Raw genomic sequence first — 27,671 nt, 5'->3', positions numbered from 1 at the left:
GTGGGAGTCTTTCAAATGCCAGTTGATTAGAATCCAGGACCAGCATGTTCCTGTGAGGAAGGAGGATAAGTTTGGCAAGTTTTGGGAACCTTGGATAATGCGGGATATTGTGAGCCTAGTCAAAAAGAAAAAGGAAGCATTTGGAAGGGCTGGAAGGCTGGGAACAGACAAATCCCTTGAGGAATATAAAGACAGTAGGAAGGAACTTGAGCAAGGAGTCAGGAGGGCTAAAAGGGGTTATGAGAAGTCATAGGCAAACAGGATTAAGGAAAATCCCAAGGCTTTTTATACGTATATAAAGAGCAAGAGGGTAACCAGGGAAAGGGTTGGCCCTCTCAAGGACAGAGAAGGGAACCTATGTGTGGAGCCAGAGGAAATGGGCGAGGTACTAAATGAGTACTTTGCATCAGTATTCACCAAGGAGAAGGACTTGGTGGATGATGAGCCTAGGGAAGGGAGTGTAGATAGTCTCAGTCATCTCATTATCAAAAAGGAGGTGGTGTTGGGTGTCTTGCAAAGCATTAAGGTAGATAAGTCCCCAGGGCCTGATGGGATCTACCCCAGAATACTGAGGGAGGCAAGGGAGGAAATTGCTGGGGCCTTGACAGAAATCTTTGCATCCTCATTGGCTACAGGTGAGGTCCCAGAGGACTGGAGAATAGCCAATGTTGTTCCTTTGTTTAAGAAGGGTAGCAAGGATAATGCAGGAAATTATAGGCCGGTGTGCCTTACGTCAGTGGTAGGGAAATTATTAGAGAGGATTCTTCGGGACAGGATTTACTCCCATTTGGAAACAAATGGAATTAGCAAGAGGCAGCATGGTTTTGTGAAGGGGAGGTCGTGTCTCACTAATTTGATTGAGTTTTTTGAGGAAGTGACGAAGATGATTGATGAAGGAAGGGCAGTGGATGTTATCTATATGGACTTCAGTAAAGCCTTTGACAAGGTCCCTCATGGCAGACTGGTACAAAAGGTGAAGTCACATGGGATCAGAGGGGAGCTGGCAAGATGGATACAGAACTGGCTCGGTCAAAGACGACAGAGGGTAGCAGTGGAAGGGTGCTTTTCTGAATGGAGGGATGTGACTAGTGGTGTTCCGCAGGGATCAGTGCTGGGACCTTTGCTGTTTGTAGTATATATTGGGATTTGGAGGAAAATGTAGCTGGTCTGATTAGTAAGTTTACGGACGACACAAAGGTTGGTGGAGTTGAGGATAGTGTTGAGGATCGTCAGAGGATACAGCAGGATAGAGATCAGTTGGAGACTTGGGCGGAGAAATGGCAGATGGAGTTTAATCTGGACAAATCTGAGGTAATGCATTTTGGAAGGTCTAATGCAGGTGGGAAGTAAACAGTAACTGGCAGATCCCTTAGGCGTATTGACAGGCAGAAAGATCTGGGCGTACAGGTCCACAGGTCACTGAAAGTGACAACGCAGGTGGATAAGGTAGTCAAGAAGGCGTACGGCATGCTTGCCTTCATCGGTCGGGGCATAGAGTATAAGAATTGGCAAGTCATGTTGCAGCTGTACAGAACCTTAGTTAGGCCACACTTAGAATATTGCGTGCAATTCTGGTCGCCACACTACCAGAAGGACGTGGAGGCTTTGGAGAGGGTACAGAAGAGGTTTACCAGGATGTTGCCTGGTCTGGAGGGCATTAGCTATGAGGAGAGGTCGGATAGACTCGGATTGTTTTCACTGGAACGACGGAGGTGGAGGGGCGACATGATAGAGGTTTACAAAGTTATGAGCGACATGGACAGAGTGGATAGTCAGAAGCTTTTTCCCAGGGTGGAAGAGTCAGTTACTAGGGGAAATAGGTTTAAGGTGCAAGGGGCAAAGTTTAGAGGGGATGTGCGAGGCAAGTTCTTTACACAGAGGGTGGTGAGTGCCTGTAACTTGTTGCCGCGGGAGGTGGTGGAAGCAGGTACCATAGAGACGTTTAAGAGGCATCTTGACAAATACATGAATAGGATGGGAATAGAGGGATACGGAGCCCAGAAGTGCAGAAGGTTTTAGTTTAGGCAAGTATCAAGATCGGCGCAGGCTTGGAGGGCCGAATGGCCTGTTCCTGTGCTGTACTGTACTTTGTTCTTTGTACTCAGCAAGTCTGGCAGCATCTGTGGAGAGAAAAGCAGAGTCAACGTTTCAGGTCAGTGACCTTTCATCAGAACTGGCAAAGGTTAGAAATGTGATAGGTTTTAAGCAAATAAAGCGGGTGGAGGAAAAGAGAACAAAAGGGAAGGTGTGTGATAGGACAGAGGGCCAGAGAGATTAACTGACAAGGAGGTCATGGGGAAAAAGCAAAGAGAGGGCGCTAATGGTGTGCTGAAAGACAAAGCATTGGTGCAGAGGGAGCGTTAATGACAGAATAATGCACAGTCCTAGCCAAAAGTACAAACATGAAAAAAAAACAGTAGGCAGGCACATGGTAAGAAACAAAACAAAATAAATAAAAAAGAGCAAGTTATGCCCTGAAATTATTGAACTCAATGTTCAGTCCAGTACCCTGGAGTGTGCCCAATCGGAAAATGAGGTGCTGTTCCAGAACACTGCAGCAGGCCCAGGGCAGAGGAGATGTGGGCACGAGAGCAAGGGGGTGTGTTGAAATGGAAGCTCAGGGTCCTGTTTTCGGAGTGAGCAGAGGTATTCTGCAAAGCGGTCACCCAATCTGCATTTGGTCTCCCCACTAACTCAGCAGCTTCCATAATATTTTCCTCTGGTGTTAGCCCACAAATCACAAGATTAAATTCAATTTCACAATTTGGGATGATGGGTTTTGAGCTCAAGCTCTGGGCTGCTAGTCCAATGCCATGACCCATTTATGCCTTCAGATAGGTATATATTTACATTAAGCAGTGGTCCTGGCATTGAGCCCTTTGTGACACCACTGTTCATATTATTTACTTCTAAAATACCCATTAATAATTACTATTTTCAGCTTTACCTATATTCCTAAATATGCTGCCACACACCATTTGTGTGCCTTAATTTTATTAACCAGTCTATGTGGCACCTTACCAAATGGATTTTGAAACTCCATATACATAATGTTCACCAAGTTATATTTATCACTAATTATTTACTCCAGGTTAAATAGTAAATTGATTAAACACTACTTGTCTTTATCAAATCCATGCTGTGCATACAAGCTTTAACACAAGTTCAGCAATTGTTTTTAATTAGCCATGCAACGTTATGCTTACCTTTAATTCACCACAAGCGTTGAAATTCTCTATCAAAGATTTAATTGCACTAGTGTGGGAGATGGCCTAGTATGAATATCCAGCAGGTGGCAATTTCACTACTAAAATTTACAATTTTTAAAGGGAAAAGCAGAGAAGTAAATGGTCATTTGTAAACTCGTCAAGTGCTCTTCAGTCTCAGCTATTAGTTCTCAATACAAACCAAAACAAATTAATGTCTGAACTTACTCAAAATAGTTTGACATAAATCTTTTGGGGGGGAATTGGGGGAAATAGTCAAACACCTCGCTAGAGAGATTATAACTACCTTTCATTGCTGTAGGCACCCTCCATTCTTAAAATGGTTCATACTATTTTTGTTTTTAAAAACTGAGTGTATCACGTTTTTCTGCAACTCTGCCCATCGAGTACCCTCAGCATAACTTCTAAATTTTCATGTGACCTGCTGGCTTCTACAGGCATTTTCTCCATTAATTTTGCATTTTTAAACATGCAACCCCATTGCTTGGTGTTCTCTACTAGCCACACAAATAATGACAAATTCTCAGCTGTCTTCACTGTTTTTCTCCCTCAGCCTCTGCACCAAACAACTTCTCATTGACAATTTCAACCTCTGTCTCATTCCCTCCCATCCTCCCTTAATCACGCACTCCATGTAAACTCTCCTACGTTTGACTTTGCCATCTCACGTGGCCTCACTACTCCCATCATGTCAATCTCAGACAAGGCCATGTCTAATTATTTCTTTGTATTGCTCTCCACCCAGATCACCCAGTCCTACTTCCTTGTGTCCAACCCTAGGGAAAAAACTCACCAATTCACTTGCACTGCACTTCCAAAATCCCAAATAACCAGACCTTGACCATCCATTTCTGCAGATACAAACCTGCTCAACCACATCCAAACCTCCAGCTTTGATGCCCTAGTCCTCATTAGAACCAGTACAGCACTCATTTCCGCTCTAAGTCCAAGGGACGCAGATGTAAACTGATATGGCAAACATGATTTAGCCATTCATTGCCATATCTAATTAGACCACAAATCACCATCAGCTCCTGCTCTCCTCTGCGAACACTGCTTACTATGCCAGTATCATCCTGGCATGCAAAGGAAATTCCTTTGCTTTACTGCAAACCATTTTCTTAAATCCCTCTTCCCCTGCCTTCTCCACCCTCACCTCCAAGTACAAGGAGCTCATGGACTTGTCATCAAAATTGAGACCATCCATTTGGCTACCTCTGCTTTTTTCATCCCTTCCCCAAGCCAACCAAGCAAACTTTTCTTTAAGGTTCTCCACCCCCACCCTAGCCCTGAACTCTCATATCTCTCTGGTTTCTGTCCTATCCCTCAACCCTATTCCCACTAAACTGCTGACCACCTAACATCCCTTCCAGGCCCCATATTTGCTGATAGTTAATAGTTCTCTCTTCTTAGGTGCTGTCCCCCATTCTTCAAATCTGCCATCACCACCATTTCTCAAATAAAGCTTGACCCCTCTGTTCTTGGAAACTACTACCTCATCTCCGATCTCAGTTTTCTCTTCAAAGTCCTTACATGTGTGCTGTTGTCTCCCAAATCCATGCCCATCTATCCCTGAACTCCACGTTTGAATCCTGCGGCCACAATGACATACTATGTGATTGTGACAAGCTATCCTTCCTCATCCTTCTCTACGTTTCTGCAGCCTTTGACATGGTTGACCACATAATTTTCTTCCAACTCCGTTACCTCCGTTCTCTCAGGTCTAACCCCGACATGGTCATCAAACCGGCAGACAAGGGTGGTGCTGTTGTTGTATGGCGTACCGACCTCTACCTTGCAGAGGCTCAGTGCCAACTCTCAGATATTTCTTCCTAGTTCCCTCTGGACCATGACCCCACCACTGAACATCAAGCTACTGTCCACAGGACTTTCACTGACCTCATCTCGTCTGGAGATCTTCCCTCTCCAGCTTCCAACCTCATTGTCCTGCAACCCCAGACAGCCCACTTCTACCTCCTTCACAAAATTCATAAACAGGACTGTCCCAGCAGACCCATTGTGTCAGCCTGCTCCTGTCCCACTGGACTTATTTCTTCCTATCTCGACTCTATCTCTTCTCCGCTGGTCCAGTCTCCTCCCACCTACATCCATGACTCTTCTGACACCCTACGTCATTTTGACAATTTCTAGTTTCCTGGCCCCAACCACCTCCTCTTCACGATGGACGTCCAATCTCTCTACACCTCCATCCCCCACCAGGACGGTTTGAGGGCTCTCCACTTCTTCCTTGAACAGAGGCCCAACCAGCCCCCATCCACCACCGCCCTCCTCCGCCTGGCTGAACTTGTTCTCACATTGAACAACTTCACCTTCAACTCCACTCACTTCCTTCAGGTAAAAGGTGTTGCAATGGGTACCCGCACATGTCCTAGTTATGCCTGTCTTTTTGTGGGATACGTTGAACATTCCTTGTTCCAGTCCTACTCAGGTCCCCTCCCCCAACTCTTTTTCTGGCGCATCGATGACTGTATCGGTGCAGTTTCCTGCTCCCGCCCCAAACTGGAAAACTTTACCAACTTTGCTTCTAATTCCCACCCTTCTCTCACCTTCATATGGTCCATCTCCGACACTTCCCTTCCCTGACCTCTCCGTCTCCATCTCTGGTGATAGGCTGTCTACTAATATCCATTATAAGCCCACTGACTCCCACAGCTACCTCGACTACACTTCTTCACACCCTGCCTCCTGTAAGGACTCCATTCCATTCTCCCAGTTTCTCCATCTCCGACGCATCTGCTCTGATGATGCTACCTTCCGTGACAGGGCTTCAGATAGGTTTTCCTTTCTCCTCAACCGAGGAATCCCCCCCACTGTACTTGACAGGGCCCTCAACCATGTCCGGCACATTTCCTGCACCTCTACCCTATCCCTCCCTCCCAGAACCACGACAGGGTTCCCCCTTATCCTCACTTTCCACCCCATCAGCCTCCATATCCAAAGGATCATTCTCCGCCACCTCCAGCGTGATGCCACTACCAAAGGCATCTTCCCCTCCCTTCCAGTCAGCATTCCGAAGGGATCGTTCCCTCCGTGACACCCTGGTCCACTCTTCCATTATCCCCACCACCTCGTCCCCTTCCCATAGCACCTTCCCCTGCAATCGCAGGTGGTGTAATATACCTGCCCATTTACCTCCTCTCTCCTCACTATCCCAGGCCCCAAACACTCCTTTCAGGTGAAGCAGCGATTTACTCGTACTTCTTTCAATGTAGTATGCTGTATTCGCTGCTCACAATGTGGCCTCCTCTACACTGGGGAGACCAAACGCAGACTGGGTGACCACCTCCGCTCAGTCCGCAAGTAGAACAAAGAACAAAGAAAATTACAGCACAGGAACAGGCCCTTCGGCCCTCCAAGCCTGCGCCGATCCAGATCCTCTATCTAAACATGCCGCCTATTTTCTAAGGGTCTGTATCTCTTTACTTCCTGCCCATTCATGTATCTGTCTAGATACATCTTAAAAGACGCTATCGTGCCCGCATCTACCACCTCCGCTGGCAATGCGTTCCAGGCACCCACCACCCTCTGCGTAAAGAACTTTCCACGCATATCCCCCCTAAACTTTTCCCCTCTCACTTTGAACTCATGTCCCCTAGTAATTGAATCCCCCACTCTGGGAAAAAGCTTCTTGCTATTCACCCTGTCTATACATCTCATGATTTTGTACACCTCAATCAGGTCCCCCCTCAGCCTCCGTCTTTCTAATGAAAATAATCCTAATCTACTCAACCTCTCTTCATAGCTAGCGCCCTCCATACCAGGCAACATCCTGGTGAACCTCCTCTGCACCCTCTCCAAAGCATCTACATCCTTTTGGTAATGTGGCGACCAGAACTGCACGCAGTATTTCAAATGTGGCCGAACTAAAGTCCTATACAACTGTAACATGACCTGCCAACTCTTGTACTCAATACCCCAAGCTTCCGGTTGCTTGCCATTTCAACACTCACCCCTGCTCTCATGCTCATATCTCTATCCTGGGATCGCTACAGTATTCCAGTGAACATCAACGCAAGCTCGAGGAACAGCATCTCCTTTACTGATTAGGCACACTACAGCCTGCCGGACTGAACATTGAGTTCAATAATTTCAGAGCATGATGGGCCCCCCATTTGACTTTCATTTTTAGTTATTTTTTTCTTTTTCCTTTTAAAATTTTTTTTGGTGTTTATTTTATTTCAACTTAGTTTGTTCAGTTTACTTACCCACTGTTTTTTTCATGTTTGTACTTGCAGCTGTTCAATTTTCAGTCCATTAACACCCTATCTGTACTAATGCTTTGTCTTTCAACACACCATTAACATATTGTTTGCCTTTGCTCCACAACCTTCTGGTCAGCTATTCTGTGACTTTGTCCTATTTACACCTTCTCCTTTGTTGTCTCTTGCCCCACCCCCGCTTTACTTGCTTCTAACCTTTTACATTTCTAATATTTGCTAGTTCTGAAGAAGGGTCACTGACCTGAAACATTAACTCTGCTTCTCTCTGCACAGATGCTGCCAGACCTGCTGAGTATTTCCAGCATTTCTTGTTTTTATTTCAGTTACCTCTGGTGTCTAAGTTTCGATCTTTAGCCCCTTCCTATTGTTCATCTACATGCTGCCCCCTCAGTGTTGTCATCGAAAAACAGCATCAGTTTCCACATGTATGCTGACAATATTACTAAAACTAAAATAAAAGCAAAATACTGCAGATGTTGGAAATCTGAAATAAAAACAAGAAATGCTGGAACCACTCAGCAGTTCCAGCATTTCTTGTTTTTATTACTAAAACTAAATATTTCCAGCTCCATAGTATTGCCCGACTTCACTCCTGCCTTAGCTCAACTGCTCCTGAAAGGCTCACCCACGTCTTTACTTCTAGACTTGCCTATTCCAACATACTCCTGGCCAGCCTCCCACATTCTATCCTCAAATTTGAGGTCATCCAAAACTCTGCTGCCCGTGTCCTAAATGGCACCATGTCCCATTCACCCATCGCCCCTGTGCTCACTGATATACATTGGTTCCCAGTCAGGCAACACTCGGATTTTAAAATTCTCATCCTCGTTTTCAAATCTCTCCATGGCCTCACCCCTACCTCTGAAACCTCCTCCTGCCTCAAAACTGTCCAAGATACGTGTGCTCATCAAATTCTGAACTCTTCAGCACACACAGATTTTAATTACTCCACCATTGGTGGTTGTGCCTTCAGCTGCCTAGGCCCAAAACTCTGAAATTCTCTCCCTAAACCTCTCCTCCTCACTACTTGTATTTCCTCCTTTTAAGATACTGTATGAAACCTATCTCCTGAACCAAGCGTTTGGTCATTTTCCCCCAATATCTTGTGGCTCATCATATTTTGGTTGGTCCTGCTCCTGTGAAGCTCTTTGGGATGGTTTACTACGTTAAAAAAGCATTTATAAATACAAGTTTTGTTCCTATCACTGCCATAAGTTTCCTTACCTTTGTGGCCAAACTGAATTTATCCGACAAACCATTTCAACTTGCAACGAAGCTAAATAAACTTGGAAAATGGCAGATAATCAGAGATATAATTACACAAATAAATGGGATGCTTTATTGACTTAACATGTATGTGAGCTCCAGAAACACAAACTAGCTCAGGAAAACATCACTTTCAATTTTCCCGTTGTTTAGAAATAGGCCAATATAAGAAAAAAAAACTCAGTCTGCAGCGAATCATTGTTAAAAATCTGCATCTTACTATGCTAAAGTTAAGGCAGCTATGGTATGTTAGCCTTTAATCGCAAAGAGGATTTGAGTACAGAAGTAGTGAAGTCTTGCTCCAATTGTGTAGAACCTTGGTGAGACTGCACTTGGGAGTACTGTGTGCAGTTTCGGTCCCCTTACCTTCGGAAGGATATTATTGCCATAAAAAAAGTGCAACGAAGCTTCACCAGACTTGTTCCGGGATGGCGGGACTGTCCTATGAAGGAGGATTGGGGAAACTGGGTTCTCTAGAGTTTCAAAGAATGAGAGGTGATCTCATTGAAACCTACAAAATACTTAAAGGAATAAAAGAAAAATACTGCGGATGCTGGAAATCTGAAACAAAAACAAGAAATGCTGGAATCACTCAGCAGGTCTGGCAGCATCTGTGGAAAGAGAAGCAGAGTTAACGTTTCGGGTCAGTGACCCTTCTTCGGAAAATACTTAAAGGGATGGACAGGGTAGATGCAGCTAAGATGTTTCCTCTGGTTGGGGAGTCTAGAACCGGGGGATATAATTTCAAAATAAGGGGGAAGCCACTTAGGACAGAGATGAGGAGAAATTTCTTTACTCAGAGGCATGCGAATTTTTGGAATTCTCTGCCCCAAAGGGCTGTGGAAGTTCACGCATTGAGAATATTTAAAGCAGAGATGGACAGATTTCTAAATACCAATGACAAAGAGACATGAGGATAGTGTGAGTAAAAGGCATTGAAGTGGATGATCAGCCATGATTGTATTGACTGGCTGGGCAGGCTCAATGGGCTGAATGGCCTATTGCTGCTCCTATGTTCCTACAAATGCTTGCATGCCACTATCGCAAGACATCAGAGTTTAACTTACTTTTTAAAAAAAAATGCAAAACTTATCATACAGCATAGCTTACTGCACATTTTAAAGCACTGAAAAATTGAATAGATAGTGACTCACTGAAAATTAATTCAAACACGTACAATCAGGGTCTGGAGGCTGTCACAGCATATTTACTTGTCTGGAGGCAGCCTTTTTAACCACCTTACTCATGAACGATGAAATTGATTTTTGTGTCCTTGGTTTTTAAACTGACTTTACTAAAAAAAAATGTTTTCAGCAATACTTAGTAATTTGCTCTCAATTTTCAAATGAAAGCTGCACAAAAAAAAGGAGGCAGGACAAATCACAGACGTTAAAAAAAATATTACAAATTTTATTTTTGTATTGTAGGGTTATACAGGAATGGTCTAATTTCTCTGGCCTTTGCAGCATGCCAACAGTACATGCTCCTAAGTATTCCCAGCACGTTCTCTCTTTATTTCAAATTTCCAGCATTTTAACATTTTATCAGTAACTCATTGTGCTGAGAGAAAACTGGATGTGTGTTCATTTTTGTAGTTTAGGATTAACATAATAAATTGACCTCTGGCATGGGTAGCTTTAATGCTATATCACTGTTTCGACATCAGGATGTGGACATTACATTTTTTTTTAATATAAAAGGTTCAGAACCTGCCATCATTTTCAAGTTATAGTCAACATTACAATTTCTTATTGTGACCCAATATGCTGTGAATGGACTTGCAAATCATAAAGGAATTCAGCAAATCAGCTGTTAATGTCCATGTTAACAAGCTCATGAAAAAAATTACAAATCCATGAAATGGAATAGTAATCAAAAGCACTTAGTAGTGAACTAGCTAAAGAGAGTTCCATAAAAGTTCCCACCGTAACCACTGACCAACAATTCCTGCTGGTGAGGCAGGATCTGGTTCTCATAACTTTCTTCTCTCCTCACCATCCCACCACACATACTTCCACTACCCTTCCCATGCTCATGGTTCACACACAAAAACAAATAGCCTTCTGACAAAGTGCCGTGAAGCTGCAATATGGGGAACCGTGCATGAGCTTGAATTACTGTTTCCAGGAGAAATTGGGTTAAATGGAAATTGAACGGGAGGAAAAAATCTAGTCAATTCTTGCTTCAGTGATATTTGTTTCAGTGGACTGGTGTTTTATTGCACTCAGGGCAGGCACCAGGTCACTGTTGTGCTGTGGTAAAACCATGCCAATATCTGTGATTTCATACATGTTACACAGTTGATCATTTTGTTCTAGTGTGTTCACCATATTTCATGCAGAAAATGAATATTCAACAGCAATATTTTCACCCCTCCCATGCCAGTAATCCCCAACTCCAGAATCACTTTATTTCAAACTGCAGCTCTACTCACCCGACTAATGGCAGTGCTCTGTACATTGCTAAGCTCTACAGAAGATTCCAGTTAGCTTACCTTGGCCAAATGGGCAGCAGTAGTATTAGAACTCACCTTCCCTCCTCTGAAGTAAGGGAGAAAAGAGGAAGGAAAAAAAGTCGGTCAGGGTTTCTGCACCTACCTACTTTCTAATAACGCTTCCAGGGTGTATGCATGACAGGCGGGAATCAGATTGGAATCAACTACTATGCATTCCATGGTGCAATAACCCACTGGTATTCACAGTCTGGGCTCACATGTAAATGGGTAAGGTACTAGAAGGCAGTTGGTACTATGGAATCATACTCCAAAGAGAAAGTAGAGAACTGGAAACAAAAATCAGTTTCAGCAGGAATTCAAGCAACCATGGTATGAGAGAGACTCACTGAGCATGCTTCTCTCAACTTGTACTGTCGTAGACTCTCTCCAACTTGCTAATACTGCACACAAGTGTCAGAGTGATATTTTCAGCTTTTGTGTAATATGTTTTTACAGTTCATTCAGCACAAGGCACCCTTAGGTCAGTTGATCATAAAAACCAGTACTGGAAAGCAACATGTACAATATATTTTATAGCATTTGATCACAATAATCACAAAGCAAGAATCCAACGAGAACTCTAAACACCAGAAACTTTGCAATTATTCCTCCAGCATAATTAGTTGCACCCCATAATGACATTCCCGCAGTCCAACAGGATTAGAACCATAGTTTCCTTCAGAATATTTAATCAAATATCTTTGCCTTGTTATAACTTCAAATCTATTCGTCTACTAGTTCCCTTTTAACTGAAGTTTGACATACCATTAATTATTTTAGATAGTCTATTTCGGGATCAACGGCTCAGAGAAAGGAGGAAAAGTAGACTTTTTTTGATGTCTAGTCTTGCTTGAGGCTAGTCAAAGCTAGTACAATTAAATTTAATTTTGTGCAAGTGAAAAGTAGGAGGGAGAGTGCATCTAAACATAAAAGGGGAAGATGATTCTATTTTTGTAAGCAAGACATTTTATTCAAATACAAGTTGCAGCTTCAATTGTTTAAAGAGAATCAAAAAAAAAGAAAACTAAGTACCTTAGGGGGAGAAGACCACCACCTTCTCAAGGGCAATTAGGGATGGGCAATTAATGCTGGCCTGGCCAGCGTCGCCCACATCCCATGAATGAATAAAGAAAAACCTTGATAGCTCAGCAAGTAAATGCAGTGACTTGTTTTTCATTAAATCAAACAAGTTAAATCATAGGATTAATCCCTGGTCTGTGCGAACTCCTTTAGTAGAGGGGGTGGGAAAGTCACAAGAAATACAAAAGCAAAAATTCTAAGTACAATAATTAACCATAATATGTCCTTTGACCTTTTATGACATCTCAAAAATGAGTCTTAGCATGTAAAATTTAATAATTCATAAGCTTAATAGGCGCATCATTTTCAGGTTGCTTCTCACTATTATTGCAGAACAACTCAGCTTAGAAACCTCAAAACACTCAAATACAACACGTTGAATCTGAAAGTTTTGTTACTTAAATAAGTTTTTTGCGGGGTGGAGGGAGGCGGGGAAAGAGAAAATGGAGAGAGAGGTGAATAAATTATGCAATCTGGCAAAGAAAACTCAAATTTATTTCCTTTATGGAATATACTAGACTCCGTAAAATTTTAAAAACTTAACACAGAAATTCAGCACCACTTCGAAAACACTACTTCAAATTGTAAAACTGACCACTGGCAAATTTCTCTCAAGGGTTCTGGCCCACATGACATTGTGTAGAGAAATCCAATTTTCAGTATTGAATTTCCTCACTGTTTTGATGTTGCTATTATTTTCCCTTACCCAAACTAATCATCTGCACAACAGTGATATATAAAATTGGGCAATTTTGGCCCAGACATAAAAGCTGTTTCGCAGAAAGGTGCACTAAGGCAGAAGACAGCACAATGCTCTTTCCATTGTCATTGTAATGCAGTGCAAAAGGGAGGTAGGAAAGTAAATAGGAACATAATTATTCTTAAAAAGGAAGTTAGAATGGAGAGCATGGCATCACAGTACACTGGAGCTATACGATATGGGCTCATACCCACTATCCTCTATTTTCAATCATGGTTAGGGAGGTGAGGCACATCCCCAAGGCTTGGAGGTGGGGGGGGGTGTAAGAGAAGAAGCATATCATTGGTCATTACTGTTGCCTCTCATTCAATGCCAAGTGGCGTGGCTATGGCAGATGGGGCAGGTCAGCCAATCCCTCAGCAGCAGCAGCAATAGCCTGAAGACCTAGAATAAAACAAAATCGCAAACAAAATAGCTTATCTGTACTTGAAACAACTTAAAATAGGTACATTCCAATGATTCACATAAGGGCCGGGGTATTACCCTAGGCAGATGGGAACCGGCCACCAACTGAAAAGTCGGTAGCAAATCAGCTTCCGCCTCCACCCACTTGAGGTATTAAGTCCCGCCTAATAGAGCTGCTGGCCAATCAGCAAGTCTGCAGCTCCTAGACCCAGCAGCGCCACTGGGAGGAAGGGGAGGGGGGGGGGAGAAGAAGGGAGGAGGGGGGAGAAGGGCGGGAAGGAGGCATGCTGGGTGTGGGGGTGGTTGGTGTAGCGGCACGGCCCTCCATCGGGGACAGGGTGCCCAATCATGAGACCACCCCGGGACGTTTGAGCCGCCTGTGTTCGTCATCCGGCTTCACTCGGGTCCAGGACATCCGCTTGCCATGCGTAAAATCCACGTGGAGGTGGGCAAAGGCCCTTAAGTGGCCGGTAAGTGGCCACTTAAGGGTCTTGATTGGCCTAGGGCGGGCAGGCTGATTTTTGCCGCCGCCCTGCGTAAAATGGTGGGGGAGGTGGGAAGGCCTCCATTTTATGCCATCTCCCCACCACCATCCCGCTCTTTGGGGCGGTGCAAAATTCAGCCCATTGTCCATAATTGTGAATTTGAGATACCTGTGCATTTGCTATTGTCTCAGTCATCCATCTTTAACTGTTTCACCATTCATTAGAGACAGTCCAAGAACAGACTTCCCCACTGCACAAGTCACCCATAATGATACACACCATGGAAAGTGGGCTATGTGCAACAATCGCTCATTTTGTAACATCGCTGTGACATTACAAGTCCACTTTAGATTTTGTTATTCGGGCTGAATGGGGGGGGAAAAAATGCAACATTTCATTACAAGCTAAATTTCTCAAACATTAATAACGCAGTCCAGAGGCCAAGTCAAGGTTAACTACACCCATTCCCTTAGCTAGCAGAATGGACTAGAGATCTGCTCCCAAATATCCGCCAGTCCAAATCAAACTCTTTTACCAGGCCCGAGGTTACCAAACACCTCGCCGTGTGCATTTCTTCTCTCCGCACTTGAAATCGGGAAATGATGACAAAGTAGCTTCACTCTCATCTCTACTATGCAGCACTTGGGCACTTCCATCTATTGCTTACATAACTTTAGTCCTAAAATTACCTTTCTAGGATATACTAATAGCTTGACTGATAAACATCGTACAGGGTGTAGCTCTAAACACAGACACTTGGAGTCCCAGGTTTAACTCCTTAGTCTGTGAGTTAGTCTATCTCAGCTAGAATAGTGGTACAATACTAAAATTGGTCTCTAGGTTCCAAAGACTGTGGAGGAGAAGCCAGCATACTCCAAACTGTTATACAGGGATCCTTCCAGATATTTGCATGTGGATACTGGGTGAACACAGGTCACCTTGGACAAGGCTCACTCTCCAGATTCAGATTAAGAATGATCATTACTGCCTCTGGAACAACATCTGAGCCGGTCAACAGCTTCAAGAGAATCAGGAAAAGACTGGAGTGAATTTCTTGCTATTGTTCAGTTCTCCTTCACTTTAGTTAAGAAGTCGGATATTTGAAAATTTATGAAAAAAGTTAGGATTGGATGGCCTTTTGATGACTTCTTGTAGTGGAAATTGGGTAAGAGAAAAGCAAATCAAAATCAAGCATGACCCTGCCCCCATCCAGTATTTACATTTGGACCTTCAGCAGGTTGCAGTGGATACCAGTCAGGTGCAGCAACACTGACTAAATTTCCCCCTGAAAACCTGATATGCTGAAAGCATTCCTACATTGTCCCACTAAGATTATCTAATTCACAACAAAGCAGGAACAGAACTTGGGACATTCCTGATTTGTATGGCTCAACTACTCACTGGATAAACTTGCTGAACTGTTAGAGGTTCCATAAAAGTCTACTTACTATGAATGATGTTCTATTGAGAGATCGGACTTGCAATTCACACTTGGTCGTCTTCTGTGGCTCGATTTTTTCATTCCCGCGCTTAAAGGGTGGAGTACATTTCACTGGATGCCAAGTGTGTAGTTAACAAGATCATGCATGAATTCCATCCCTCACCCAACTGCTTCCATACCAATTGCCCTAACCATAAATAGGGCCTGCTTGGAGATCAGTAAATTCCATGTAACCCTAAATTTCACTAAACACATATTAAGGAATAAATCTTAACCAAGGCACAGTGGAAGCAAGGACTCAACACAGATTCTAAATCTACGACATCCACCCCACGGAAATCATGAGCAAATGGTAGACATCATCAATTCCACTTCGGTATACTTAGTGTCAAGTTATCAAAGATACTGATTAAAAGCTAACAGTTACCTCATTGTAACAAATTCTACTTCCATCATAAATTTGTAAAAACCTACATTACAGCAAGATTATCTTGCAAATAATGTTTAGACTAGATCCCAAGTCAATGTATTATATTCCTTCAGAAAATATTGTTAATGTGCTGGGATTATTTGTTGTTTTGTCTTGTTGAAAGGGATTTCAATCACCATAAAGTCTTCAGCTAGTGTCACTTCCTGTCCTTCCAGCACTAGCTCAGCCTGTGTCTTCAGTTCCATTACATCATCATCTCCTGCATTAGTAAGAGCAGTAGGCTTGTATCTTTGACTGAAGTGAGTAAGAATCAGTCGTTTAACTTTACACGATTTTGCAAACTCTGCAGCAGTCTTGGGAGTGCAGTGTCCATGTTCCTCAGCCTTGTCTGACTGACTGTCATCTAGTGTGGCCTCATGCACCAGCACATCTGCATCAATGCAAAGTTTCTTACCCATGTCACCCACGATACGCGAGCAATCTCCCAAAATGCATATTTTCCGACCTGGAATAGGAGCTTCTAGTACATCCATAGGAAAAACTGTCACTCCATTGTTTAGAGTGATGGCTTGTCCATTTTTTAGTTTCCCATACAAAGGTCCTGGTTGAACACCTAGAATAATACAAACCACATAAAATTTAGGGAAGGGAAGTTAATAACAGACAGCAAAAGTAGAAAAGTCAAGCCAAAATTCATAACATGCATTTTTTAATTTTTGAAACAATTCTCTTTTGTAAATTTCATTGTTTAGCCTTACTTTTTTTAAACTGTAAAATAATTAGGGTTTGAATTTTAGTTCTAAAAAGATATTTCTGAAAAAAAAATCAAATGAAATTATCAGTTGAAATTCTCTCAGTTTTAGATACAGATTAACATTCGCTATTTTCACAGTTCGTTTTTATTTCCTGAACAAATTTCCCCCCCAAAATAATCTGCAGAGATGGCCTCACTCTTGACCATACTCTTTTCCTCCCCCGCCCAAATTTGGTAGTCACTAACTGTGTACTATTGGATTAAGACCAGATACAAAAATAAAAGCAATTAGAGGACAAGATTGCTTAAATTGAGAGAAATGGCAAGACTAAAGTACAAGTTGCAACCTCTCAGGCTATTCATATTTAAGGCAGTGTTGCCAGGCTGTTGGATCATACAGCTCAACAAGCAAAAAGAATACTTTACAGAGAAGAACCCCCCATCGTGCAGAGAAAGGAAGTTGACCCTAAATATTAAACATGCACAGCAGACAATTGTTACGACCAGGTGAGAAAGGGTCTAGGGTTCCCTCTCAGCCTTCACCTCGTCTTACCGCAATAGGGTTTAATTTTAAACACACCGTATTTTTAGCTCCCCCTTGGTGAATCCTTGTTCACTGCTTTCCAATTATAAGGCAAAGAAACCAGCCAAACAGGTTTTCTTAGGTTTAAAGAAAAGTTGAAATTGATTAAACACCCTAATTTGGTTAATGCCTACGGATACGCAAAGCGCCCACGCTAGCGTGCATACGCAATTCACACATGCAGATAGAGACAGAAAAGAGAATAAAGTGGAAAAGTTTGAGGCAATATCTGAAGATGGTTACTGTTCTTCAAGCTCACTGTAGAGTCCTTGATTGTAGGTCAGTCTTGCTTTTCTTTAGGGCCTAGTATTCTTCTTAAACTTTGTTCGCTGTAGGAGACTTTTCTCTCGAGGTTCATCTGTCTTCAGTGGGTCCAGAGGTTTGAGAGAAAAAGATGGGAGGAGACAGGAGAGGTCTTCAGTCCAGCAGCAAAAAGTTTCTCTCTCTCAAATTGTCTGTACAATTCAAAAAAAATCAGATTGCCCAGCAGACTAGCTGGTTTGACCACGTCTGTTTGTGGATTCGGCCATCTTGGCAGTCAACCTGGAATGTGCGCTTCCTCACCTTTCAATGTCTGTTGAATGTGTTGTGGGTTGAATGTGTCAGGGAATGGTCCTTTGTCTCCACAAGCACACTCTGTTGGTATGTAAATGTTTTTTTTCCAGCCACGGCTGATCTGTTTAACAAGTCATTTCCTTGCTCCAGCACCAGTTTAAAATCAATGTTCATATGACAAAGTTAACATGCCTCATTCTTGGCAGGTCGGGGTCTGCATGACAATACACAAAGCAATGCCAATTGCAACCACACAAAGTCCAGGATTGATCAGCAGATAAAGCCGGACAAGAAATGCTCTTTGTAAGCTGTGGAGCCTGAAGTTTTTCCTTTAAACATTGGTATAATCACCAGCTTTCCAGGTCTTCCATAAAGGCTGCTGTTATGGAAGGAAACATTTTTACCCTTAACACAGATGAGGATGTTTCAATAAAACACAGCCATGAACTTACAAAACCACTAATACATACTTCCACAAACCACTCTTCATAGAATGATTACAGCACAGGAGGCCACCATTTGCCTCGTTGAGCTAGCTCTCTGCAAGAGCAATTTAGCTAGACCCACTCCCCAGCCCTTTCCCCATAGCTCCACAAATGGTTTTCTTTCCAACTGTTTATCCAATTTCCTTTTGGAAGCCTCAATTGAATCTGCCTCCACCAGACCCTCAGACAACGGGATCCAGATCCTAACCACTCTCTGTGCAAGCAAGTTTTCCCTCATGTCGCCTTTGGTTCTTTTGCCAATCACCTTAAATCCGTGTCCTCTGGTTCCCGACGCTTCTGTCAATGAGAACAGTTTCTCTCCATCGATGATGTCTAGACCCCTCATGATTTTGAGCACCTCTATCAAATATCCTCTCAATCTTCTCTTTTCTGAGAACAACTCCAGCTTCTCCAATCTAACCACATTACTGATGGCCCTCATCCCTGTAAATGTTTTCTGCATCCTCTCTAAAGCCTTGACATCCTTCCCAACGTGCGTTGCCGAGAACTGGACACAATACTCCAGTTGAGGCTGAACCAGTGTTTTATAAATGTTTATCATAACCACCTTGCTTATGTACTTTATGCCTCTTTTTATAAAGCTGAGGATCCCATATGCCTTTTTAACCACTTTCTCAATCTGCCCTGCCACCTTGAATGATTTGTGCACATATACCCACCCCAGTGTCTCTGTTCCTGCACCCACTTTAGAATTGTTCCCTCCAGTTTATATTGCCTTGCCTCTTTCTTCCTACCGAAATGTACCACGTCACACTTCTCTGCATTAAATTGCATCTACCCTGTCTGCCCATTCCACTAGCCTGCCTATGTCCTCCTGAAGTCTATGACTAAACTAATAGTTCACAATCCTTCCAAGTTTTCTGTCATCTGCAAATTTTGAAATTGTGCCCCACACATCGAAGACTAAGTCTATAAGAGACTATTGGATTCTTCTGTATTTATTACCAGTCTCTTCTCATTTTCTCTTTGTCCCTCTTATTTTCTTTTTCACTTCCCCTCTGAACTGTTTATATTCAGCCTATTTCTCACTTGTATTATCAACCTGGCATCTGTCATACATCCTCTTTTTCTACTTCATATTATTCTCTCCCTTTGGCTTTGTTTGCCCTACCTTTCCCCCTTGCAGAATGTATCGCAACTGTACTTGAACCATCTTCTCTTTAAAGGCAGTGCATTGTTCAATTCCAGTTTTGCCTGCCAATCTTTGATTCCAATTTACTCAGGAGAGATCCGTTCTTACCCCAATGAAATTGGCTCTCCTCAAATTGAGTATTTTTACTCTAGATTGTTCTTTGTCCTTTTCCACAGCTAATCTAAACATTGATGAAAGACCACAGATCTGAAACGTTAACTCTGTTTCTCTCTCCAGATGCTGCCAGTCCTACTGAGTATTTCCAGCACTTTGCTTTTATTGCAGATTTCCAGCATCTGCAGTATTTTGCTTTTATATTAATGAAGAAATCAGATTTTTCAAAAATGCTAAATATTCCTCAAGTGGTGAGAAATACTAATATGACAACACAAATTTATACAGTACCTTTAATGTAGTAAAGCTTCTCAAGGTGCTTCACAGAAGTGTTACTGAACAACATTTTATAATAATTTTTATGAATAGAGGCATAGAGCGCAAAAGCAAGGAAGTTGTGATGAACCTTTATAAAACTCTAGCTCGGTCTCAACTGGACTATTGGGTACAATTTTGGACACTGCACTTTAAGAAGGATGTGAAGATTTTAAAGAGAGTGTAGAAAGATTTACAAGGGTTCCAGGGATAAGGGACTTCAGTTATGTGGATAAATTGTAGTAACTGAGGTTGTCCTCTTTAGTGAAGACTGAGAGGAGATTTGCTAGAGGTTTTGAAAATCATGAGGGGTCTAGATGGAGTAGATGGAGAGAAATTGTTCTCACTGGCGGAAATGTTGAAAACTAGGGGACACCAATAGAAGATGACTGGCAAAAGAAGCAATGTTGACAAAAAGAAAGACTTTTTTCTTTTACACACAGCAAGTGGTTGGGGTCTGGAATGCACTGCCTGAGGGTGTGGTGGAGGCAGATTCACTCATGGCTTTCAAAGAGGAATTGGATGAGCACCTGAAAAGATAAAATTTGCAGGGTTACAGGGGAATGGGACTGGCCAAATTGTTCATGCAGAGAGCAGTCATGGACACAATATACCAAGTGGCCTCGCTTTGTGCTGTAACCATTCTACGATTATGTAAAAATAGAATATTGGAAACACACAAGTCATCAGCATTTGAGCAAGAAAACAGATCATCTCAAGCCAAGACCCTTGTTCAAATTTAGTGCAAAACTATCCATACCAAAACTGGGCTGCAATAGTATAGGAAAGGCAAGAACATTTTCTAATGGGTTGTCTGCCTTCCCAATGCTCGTTTTATTGAGCATTTCCATTTGCAACGTCGGCACTCTTTCTCCTTTCAGCTGTATTTCTAGATATTTTAATTTTTGACACATATATTTACCATCTCAAAATAATTCAAACAATCTATTGGAAGTCTCAAGTAAACATAACAGTTTTTGCAGCCTCAAATTACTCCATGTTCGCAGTGGAGAGTGTGTCTGGCAATCCCTGGGTGGAAAAAGTGCATTGACAAAAAACAATACTTAGCAAAATTACATCAACAAAATTACCCATTTCTTTCAGTTTTTGTGTCTGAAGTCTTCCTGGTCGTTTTCTCTCCTCAATTACAAACCCAAAAGATGGTATGCGATGAAAAAGCCTGAAAGCTTTTACAATGAACTGTTCGTGTGTGACAAGATTGTAGCAATCTTCCTGAGGATTAAGATAAATTGTTTTTCCTTGCAGTTCCTGAGGATGAAGCTGATCATCCATTTTCTGAATACAGGGCTCCCTCCATTCCTCAGGAAAACACTGATCTTCCGTTGGAACCAATTCATGGACTACATATGGGAAGACCAACTGTGAGTGTGAAAGTTCCATGCTTGTCCTCAGAAATTTTCTTAATCCAGTGGGCCCATAAATCTCAACAGGCTGTTTATTTGACAGAGAACTACTTTGGAGGCTCACTGTGCATAAGAGACCAGGTAAACCAAACAGATGGTCACCATGGAGATGAGTGATGAAAATCTTCGCAATTTTTCCTATAAAACACAATAGAAATATTAGATTATATGCATTTGCATCTTAAAATTACTCACAACAACTTGCATTTATATTGCATCTTTAGCATAATAAAACATCCCAAGGCACTTCACAGGAGTGTTATAAAACCAAATTTGACACTGAGCCACAATGGGAGATATTAAGGCAGATAGTCAAAAGCTTGAGATAGGTTTTAGAGCATCTTGAGGGGAGAGAGAGAGTGGAAGGCAGAAAGCCTAACAGAGAGAAATTCAGACCTTCAGGCTTTGGCAGCTGAAGGCACAGCCACCAATGATAGAGTGACTAAAATTGGGGATGCTCAAGAAGCCAGAATTAGAGCAGCATAGATGTCTTAGACAGCTGCAGGAGATTACAGAAATAGGGAGGGGCCAGACTTTGGTCTTCCCAATATTTATTTGGAAGACATTTCTGCTCATCCAGTACTGGACATCAGATAAGTATTCTGACAACTGAGATAGTAGAGAGGTCAAGAGAGGTGGTGGTGAAGTAGAGCCTGGTGTCGTCAGGTTACATGTGGAAACATGCTTTTGATAATGCTGCCAAGGTGCAGCATATACAGGAGAAATAGGAGGGGACCAAGGGAGGATCCTTGGGGGCAACAAAGATTACAATGCAGGAGTGGGAAGAGAAGCCACAGCAGGTGATTCTCTGGTTACGATTACAGCTAAGAATGGAATCAGGTGAGTGCATTCCCACGCAGCAGGAAAACAGTGGAGAGGCACTGGAAAAGGATGGTGTGGTCAACTGTGTCAAAAGCTGCAAGGAGGGATAGTTTATCTCTGTCAAGCACATAGGGTGTCATTTAGAAGTTTGATAAGAGCCGTTTCTGTACTGTGGCAGGGGCAGAAATTTGATTGGAGCAACTAAATATCAGATTTTCAGATCCCAATTTATTGTCACCAAATGAGAGCAGTAAACCAAGATTCTTGTTTTGGAGCTGCACCAGTATAGTTTCAGAATAGTATTTGGAAAAATGTCCAAGAATGAAAATCATAATTAAAAAAAAATTCCATCTGCTTATTGTATAATGCACATCTATTATTCAATTAGTTTTCCAATCAACCAAGCAACCGTGTCCTGCATGATCCTCGTATATTGGTTTTGACTTGCTAAAGGGTGGCAATCCTATGGGAAGATCATAACTTCTGATCTTTTGTTTACAGCTGTGAAAATTCAATGAAAACCCGAATAATTGTTCCATGTTACAAGACACAAAAAAACAAAGATCAGTTTTAGCATTTCAGAAATTTTCATACAAAAGCAGAATAGATGGCAGTTCTCAATTCCAAAATACCCCAGGAAAACATCAGCCAATGTCTGAATTGGGGCAGCTTAACGGAATTTGCCCAAATCCAAAAATGTTATTTTCATTAATCTGCAGAGATTTCAAACCTGTATTTTAAAGAAAGAATCTGAGGCGGTGGCATAGTGGTATTGTCACTGGACTAGTAACCCAGAGACCTAGGGTATTGCTCTGGGAACATGGGTTCGAATCCCACCACAGCAGAAGGTGGAATTTGAACTCAATTAATAAAATCTGGAATTAAAGCTAGTCTAATGATGGCCATGAAACCATTGTCGATTGTTGTAAACACCCATCTGGTTCACTAATGTTCTTTAGGGAAGGAAATCTGCTGTCCTTACCTGGTCTGGCCTACATGTGACTCCAGAGCCACAACAACATGGTTGACTATTACATGCCCTCTGAAATGACTTAGCAAGCCACTCAGTTGCATCTAACCGCTACGAAGTCAATAAAAAAAGAATGAAACTGGATGGACCACCTGCCATTGACCTAGGCACCGGAAACAACAACGGCAAACTCAGCCCTGTCGACCCTGTAAAAGGACTCCTTACTAACATCTGGGGGCTTGTACCAAAGTTGGGAGAGCTGTCCCACAGACTAGTCAAGCAACAGTTTGACATAGTCAAACACACGGAATCACACCTTACAAAGTCCCAGACACTGCCATCACCATCCTGGGTATGCCCTGTCCCATCGGCAGGACAGACCCAGCAGAGGTGGCGGCACAGTGGTATATATGTGGGAAGGTGTTGCCCTGGGAGTCCTCAGCATCGACTCCGGACCCCATGAAGTCTCATGGCATCAGATCAAACATGGACAAGGAAACCACCTGCTAATTACCACCTACCGCCCTCCCCCTCAGCTGAAGAATTAGTACTCCTCCACATTGAACACCACTTAGAAGAAGCACTGAGGGTAGCAAGGGCACAGAATGTACTCTGGGTGGAGGACTTCAATGTCCATCACCGAGTGGCTCGGGAGCACCACGACTGACCGAGCCCTAAAGGACATAGCTGCTAGACTGGGTATGCAACAGATGGTGAGGGAACCAACAAGAGAGAAAAACCTACTTGACCTCATCCTCACCAATCTACCTTTCGCAGATGCATCTGTCCATGATAGTATTGGCAGGAGTGACCACTGCATAGACCTTGTGGAGACAACGTCCCTCCTTCACATTGAGGATACCTTCCATCGTGTTAGTTTTTAGTTTAGAGATACAGCACTGAAACAGGCCCTTCGGCCCACCGAGTCTGTGCCGACCATCAACCACCCATTTATACTAATCCTACACTAATCCCATATTCCTACCACATCCCCACCTGTCCCTATATTTCCCTACCACCTACCTATACTAGGGGCAACTTATAATGGCCAATTAACCTATCAACCTGCAAGTCTTTGGCATGTGGGAGGAAACCGGAGCACCCGGAGGAAACCCACACAGACACAGGGAGAACTTGCAAACTCCACACAGGCAGTACCCAGAATTGAAACCGGGTCGCTGGAGCTGAGAGGCTGCGGTGCTAACCTCTGCGCCACTGTTGTGTGGCACTACCGCTGTGCTAAAAGGCATAGATTTCGAACAGATCTAGCAATGCAAAACTGGGCATCCATGAGGTGCTGTGGGTCATCAGCAGCAGCAGAATTGTACTCAACCACAATCTGTAACCTCATGACCTGGCATATTCCCCACTCTCCCATTACCACCAAGCCAAGAGACCAACCCTGGTTCAATGAAGAGTGCAGGAGGGAATGCCAGGACTAGCACCAGGCATACCTCAAAATGAGATGTCAACCTGGTGAAGATACAACACAGGACTACTTGCATGCCAAACTGCGTAAGCAGCATGCAATAGACACAGCTAAGCGATCCCATAATCAACGGATTAGATCTAAGCTCTGCAGTCCTGCTGCATCTAGTCATGAATGGTGGTGGACAATTAAACAACTAACTGGAGGAGGTGGCTCCACAAATATCCCCATCCTCAATGATGAGGGAGCCCAGCACATCAGTGCAAAAGATAAGGCTGAGGCATTTGCAACAACCTTCAGCCAGAAGTGTCGAGCTGATGATCCATCTCGGCCTCCTCCCGAAGTCCCCAGCATCACCGAAGCCAGACTTCAGCCAATTCTATTCACTCCGCGTGATATCAAGAAACAACTGAAGGCACTGGATACTGCAAAGGCTATCGGCCCGGACAATATTCCAGCAATAATACTGAAGACCTGTGCTCCAGAACTTGCCGCACCCCTAGCCAAGCTGTTTCAGTACAGCTACAACACTGGCATCTACCCGGCGATGTGGAAAATTGCCCAGGTATGTCCTGCACACAAAAAGCAGGACAAGTCCAACCCGGCCAATTAACACCCCATCAGTCGACTCTCAATCATCAGTAAAGTGATGGAAGGTGTCATCAACAGTGCCATCAAGCAGCAATTGCTCAGCGATGCTCAGTTTGGGTTCCACCATGGCCACTCAGCTCCTGGCCTCATTACAGCCTTGGTTCAAACATGGACAAAAGAACTGAACTCAAGAGATGAGGTGAGAGAGACTGCCCTTGACATCAAGGCAGTATTTGACAGAGTATGGCATCAAGGAGCCCAAGCAAAACTGAAGTCAATGGGAATCAGGGGGAAAACTTTCCGCTGGTTGGAGTCATGCCCAGCACAAAGGACGACAGTTGTGGTTGTTGGAGGTCAATCATCTGAGCTCCAGGACATCACTGCAGGAGTTCCTCAGGGTAGTGTCCTAGGCCCAACCATCTTCAGCTGCTTCATCAATGACTTCCTTCAATCATAAGGTCAGAAGTGAGGATGTTCGGTGATGGTTACACAATGTTCAGCATCATTCGCGATTCGTCAAATACTGAAGCAGACTGCCTGGAAATGCAGCAAGACCTGGACAATATCCAGGCTTGGGCTGATAAGTGGCAAGTAACATCTATGCCACACAAGTGCCAGGCAATGACCATCTCCAACAAGAGAGAATCCAACCATCTCCCCTTGACATTCAATGGCATTACCATCGCTGAATCCCCCACTATCAACATCTTAGGGGCTACCATTGACCAGAAACTGAACTGGAGCAGCCATATAAATACCATGGCTGCAACAGCAGGTCAGAGGCTAGGAATCCTGCAGCAAGTAACTCACCTTATGACTCCCCAAAGCCTGTCCACCATCTACAAGGCACAAGTCAGGAATGTGATGGAATACTCTCCACTTGCCTGGATGGGTATAGCTCCAACAACACTGAAGAAGCTCAACACCATCCAGGACAAAACAGCCCACTTGATTGGCACCCCATCTACAAACATTCACTCCCTCCACCACTGACACACAATGGCAGCAGTGTGTACCATCTACAAGATGCACTGCAGCAACGCACCAGGGCTCCTTAGACAGCACCTTCCAAACCCATGACCTCTAACACCTAGAAGGACAAGGGCAGCAAATGCATGAGAACACCACCACCTGCAAGTTCCCCTCCAAGCCACACACCATCCTGACTTGGAACTACATCGCTGTCCCTTCACTGACGCTGGGTCAAAATCCTGGAACTCCCTTCCTAACAGCACTGTGGGTGTACCTACCCCACATGTACTGCAACGGTTCAAGAAGGCAGCTCACCACCACCACCTTCTCAAGGACAATTAGGGATGGGCAATAAATGGCCAGCAGCGCCCACCTCCCATGAATGAATAAAAACAAACTGCTTTACAAACCAATGGATTTACTTTGAGGTGGGTCGCTGTTGCTAAATGGGCAACTGCAGGATCAATTTGTGCAGAGCAAAGTCCCACAAAGACCAAATAAATGAATTATTCTGTTTTGGTTGTATTGGTTGAAGGAGGATTAGTGGCACTGATTTCAAGAGAACTCCCGCTCTTTAAATTGTTCCATGTAAATTTTTATGCTCACCTGGGCAGGCAGGTAATTTGTCTCGTCTATTGAATATTTCTAGAATTTCATGTCTTTAATTTCAGATTTTACTAAATAAAATCGTTCACTTCTTAAAAAAAAAGGTCCTGAAACATTAACACGTTTTCCTTCCAAATTTTAGATTTGTTTTTATTAAGAGGGGAGCGAGGGGCCGGGCCGCACTAGGCCGCGGGGCAGCCACCTACCTGCTCTGAGCTGGCTCCGCATAAACTGAGTCTGAGTCCCCTCACCGCAGTCGAAAAGCCAACATTCGCCCTCGTAGCGCAGCGCCACGGCAGAAGCCCCTCGGGTAGGGGACGGATAGGCCGAGCCGGTACCCAGAAAAGTCAGCTCCATCGCCATGGTGCCAGCAGCCGGCAGTCCCGCACATGCGCGCTCGTGCATCTTTTCTGGAGGATCCGCCCCTCCCCACTCCCTCTCTTCCTATTGGCTCATTCTTCCCGGTGTTCCGACCAATCAAACACCGAATAACATTGATTGACAATGTAGACTTGGCAGGGTGTCCAGATGTTTCCTGAGGAGGGGAGGAATATGTTGGTGCAAAAGCAAAATACTGTGAATCCTGGAAATCTGAAATAAAACAGAGAATGCTGAAAATGCTCAGCAGATAGGAGTGTTTCAGGTCTTTGACGGTGAGAAGGGAGGAGGTAAAAGGCAGGTATTATATCTCTTGTAATAGGAAAGAGAAGGGGTTGAATGAGGAGTGGACCAAGGCGTTTGTGGACGGAATGGACCCTTTGGGATACTGAAAGGAAAGGGAAGGGAGGGGAAGATGTGTTTGGTGATGGCATCATGCTGTAGGTGGTGGAAATGACAGAGGACGATCCATTGAATACAGAGTCTTGCTCAAAACCTATTACATTTCTAACTTCTCTCAGTTCTAATGAAAGGTCACACATCTGAAACGTTAACTCTGTTTCTCTCTCCACAGGAATATGTTGGTCTTGAGTGTGAACACTATGATGTCTCTATGTCTGGTATTAACCCTGTCTTCCAGCTACCAGGTGCGTACAGCCTGCAATGCTTTGCTTTTTTTAATGCTTCCCTT

At 43.5% G+C, this 27,671-nt stretch overlaps 1 protein-coding gene across 3 annotated transcripts; it reads right to left on the bottom strand.

Annotated features, from left to right (window-relative positions):
* Positions 1-10,119: 10,119 nt before the first annotated feature.
* On the bottom strand, positions 10,120-26,996 carry elac1 (elaC ribonuclease Z 1). 3 transcript variants are annotated; one of them, XR_010974946.1, is made up of 4 exons: positions 26,809-26,996; positions 20,880-21,350; positions 15,407-16,442; positions 10,120-13,452 (listed from the first exon to the last, which is right to left on the bottom strand). XR_010974946.1 is itself a non-coding variant. In XM_068030583.1 (3 exons), the coding sequence occupies exons 1-3, from the start codon at positions 26,963-26,965 to the stop codon at positions 15,952-15,954; spliced, it is 1,119 nt and encodes a 372-aa protein (XP_067886684.1). In that variant the 5' UTR covers positions 26,966-26,996; the 3' UTR covers positions 10,120-15,951. The 3 variants fall into 3 exon arrangements, 1 of the variants encoding a protein (XP_067886684.1); XR_010974947.1 differs by having other exon boundaries at positions 15,827-16,442; XM_068030583.1 differs by having other exon boundaries at positions 10,120-16,442.
* Between the last annotated feature and the right edge of the window lie 675 nt (positions 26,997-27,671).

Source organism: Heterodontus francisci, chromosome 1, assembly GCF_036365525.1.
Source record: "Heterodontus francisci isolate sHetFra1 chromosome 1, sHetFra1.hap1, whole genome shotgun sequence".
In the NCBI taxonomy this organism is placed as follows: domain Eukaryota; kingdom Metazoa; phylum Chordata; class Chondrichthyes; order Heterodontiformes; family Heterodontidae; genus Heterodontus; species Heterodontus francisci.
This window is presented reverse-complemented; position numbering and strand designations above follow the sequence as displayed.

Coding starts and splice junctions, on each gene's coding strand:
- elac1 (XM_068030583.1), bottom strand. CDS start 26,965: ATGGCGATGGAGCTGACTTTTCTGGGTACCGGCTCGGCCTATCCGTCC. Junction 21,351..26,808: donor GCGGAGCCAGCTCAGAGCAG/GTAGGTGGCTGC, acceptor TGTGTTTTATAG/GAAAAATTGCGAAGATTTTC. Junction 16,443..20,879: donor ACAAAAACTGAAAGAAATGG/GTAATTTTGTTG, acceptor GTATTATTCTAG/GTGTTCAACCAGGACCTTTG.